Here is a 1,437-nt window from a genome sequence, read left to right as displayed (position 1 = left end):
TATACGACAAAGCCGACTGTATTGGTCCCGCCGACGCGACCGCCGAGGTGAGCAGCTCCGGCGCGCGGGGAACGCCGGGTAAATTAAATTCGCTCCGTGAGTGACCCCCCCCCCCCTTCCCCCCTTCCCCACAACGCCACCGCCTCCGCCGCGTTGGGAGTTTGTTGTCCCGCACGCCACGAAAGAACCGTTGGCTGGCAGAGCTACAAAGCTTTGCTTTAAAAAGAATTCCTCCTGTATATATAAAAAAATAAATAGAAATGAACGCCTTTTATGTAGTGGGAAAACGAAAATTGACACTTTTTTGTGACCCTGCAATTTTCTTTGAATTTTTGAACTTCTTTTGCTCTTGCATTTGTTTTTTGCGACAACCAAAGCAGCGAGGTAAACTTTTTAAAACGCGCACAATTGATCTGGTTTTCGCGTTCGCAATTTGTGGGAAGTGTTATCGGGTTCATAAATACGCGGCAGTTGTAATTATGGTTCACAATTAAAGTATGTTATCTGTGCGATTTAAAGAACCAAACTTTCTGTTGTAATGCGGAGGCCACTATGCAACAGCCGCTTCCTTCCTTAGATCGCTACTTTTATTAAACAAAGTTTGTACGATCTAGGGAACCGAAACTAAGAAGAGAAAAAGAGTAGGAGCCGAAAGTAATTCAAATGCTTTCGAAAATTCATACAGCAGTTGCGCTCTATTATTAGAAGCGCTTTGGAGAAGTGCCATTTCAAGCACGAACATTTTTTTTTCTTTTTTATTCCAGCGAGGTTACACTTGTGAGCTTACATGCTCATCCGCAGGTGTTCAAGGTTCAGCCAGTTCAACAGCACTTCAAGCGCTTCGCCGAAGAACCGGAGCGCTCGCAGCGCGCGTTTCCGGTGTCCTTCGAGCGTCGCTTTGTTGAGCTTCTGCTCACTGAGATCTGGCAAGCGCCAACCAAGCCTGCGTGCTCCTCGCCGTCCCGTTTGCATGAGCGGCGTTTCGCGCCTGTCCAACCGGTTTTGTTTTTCGGCTGCACGCGGTTGGATTGCCGGAACAGCTCGGGACGCCACCCATGCAACATGGCGGCGAAAGCGAGTCATTTCAAAGCGTCAGTTTCGGCCCATCCCTTTCGAAGGAACGCCGGGACCGCGTGAAGTCAATCTACATGTGCTGTTACGCAACATCTTCGGAGCTTCCCGGAACGATCGGAGGTGTCACCTGTCGCCGGCCCGCGGCCGTCGGAGAAAGTTCGAAGGCTTTTGTTTCGCTCGTGACTTGCTCAAGCGCCGCGAACATTGCTTTTGCGCGGACGCCGTTTTGACAGCGATATCTATGGGAAACTGCTGATGCTCGTAAGTATCGCTAAGGTACTTTGTGCTCTCAAATGCCGGACAAACCTGAGAAACTTCCGTGGATTCCCAAAGGCTGTTGTCACTCCCAGCGCGCGCGCGAGT

General features: G+C 50.1%; 1 protein-coding gene across 2 annotated transcripts in view; it reads left to right on the top strand.

Annotated features, from left to right (window-relative positions):
• Positions 1–836: 836 nt before the first annotated feature.
• LOC144162681 (tyrosine-protein kinase receptor Tie-1-like) overlaps positions 837–1,437 on the top strand; it is a 53,709-nt gene continuing 53,108 nt past the window's right edge. For both annotated transcript variants that reach the window (XM_077693317.1, XM_077693316.1), the window contains exon 1: positions 837–1,335. In XM_077693317.1, the coding sequence (XP_077549443.1) occupies positions 1,330–1,335 (6 nt within the window). In that variant the 5' untranslated portion in view covers positions 837–1,329. The remainder of the gene's footprint in view (positions 1,336–1,437) is intronic.

The sequence above is a fragment of the Haemaphysalis longicornis genome, unplaced genomic scaffold, assembly GCF_048455015.1.
Source record: "Haemaphysalis longicornis isolate Haplotype H1 unplaced genomic scaffold, Haemaphysalis longicornis Haplotype H1 scaffold_12, whole genome shotgun sequence".
In the NCBI taxonomy this organism is placed as follows: domain Eukaryota; kingdom Metazoa; phylum Arthropoda; class Arachnida; order Ixodida; family Ixodidae; genus Haemaphysalis; species Haemaphysalis longicornis.
The sequence above is the reverse complement of the archived record's forward strand: the minus strand, read 5'-3'. Positions and strand labels throughout refer to the sequence as shown.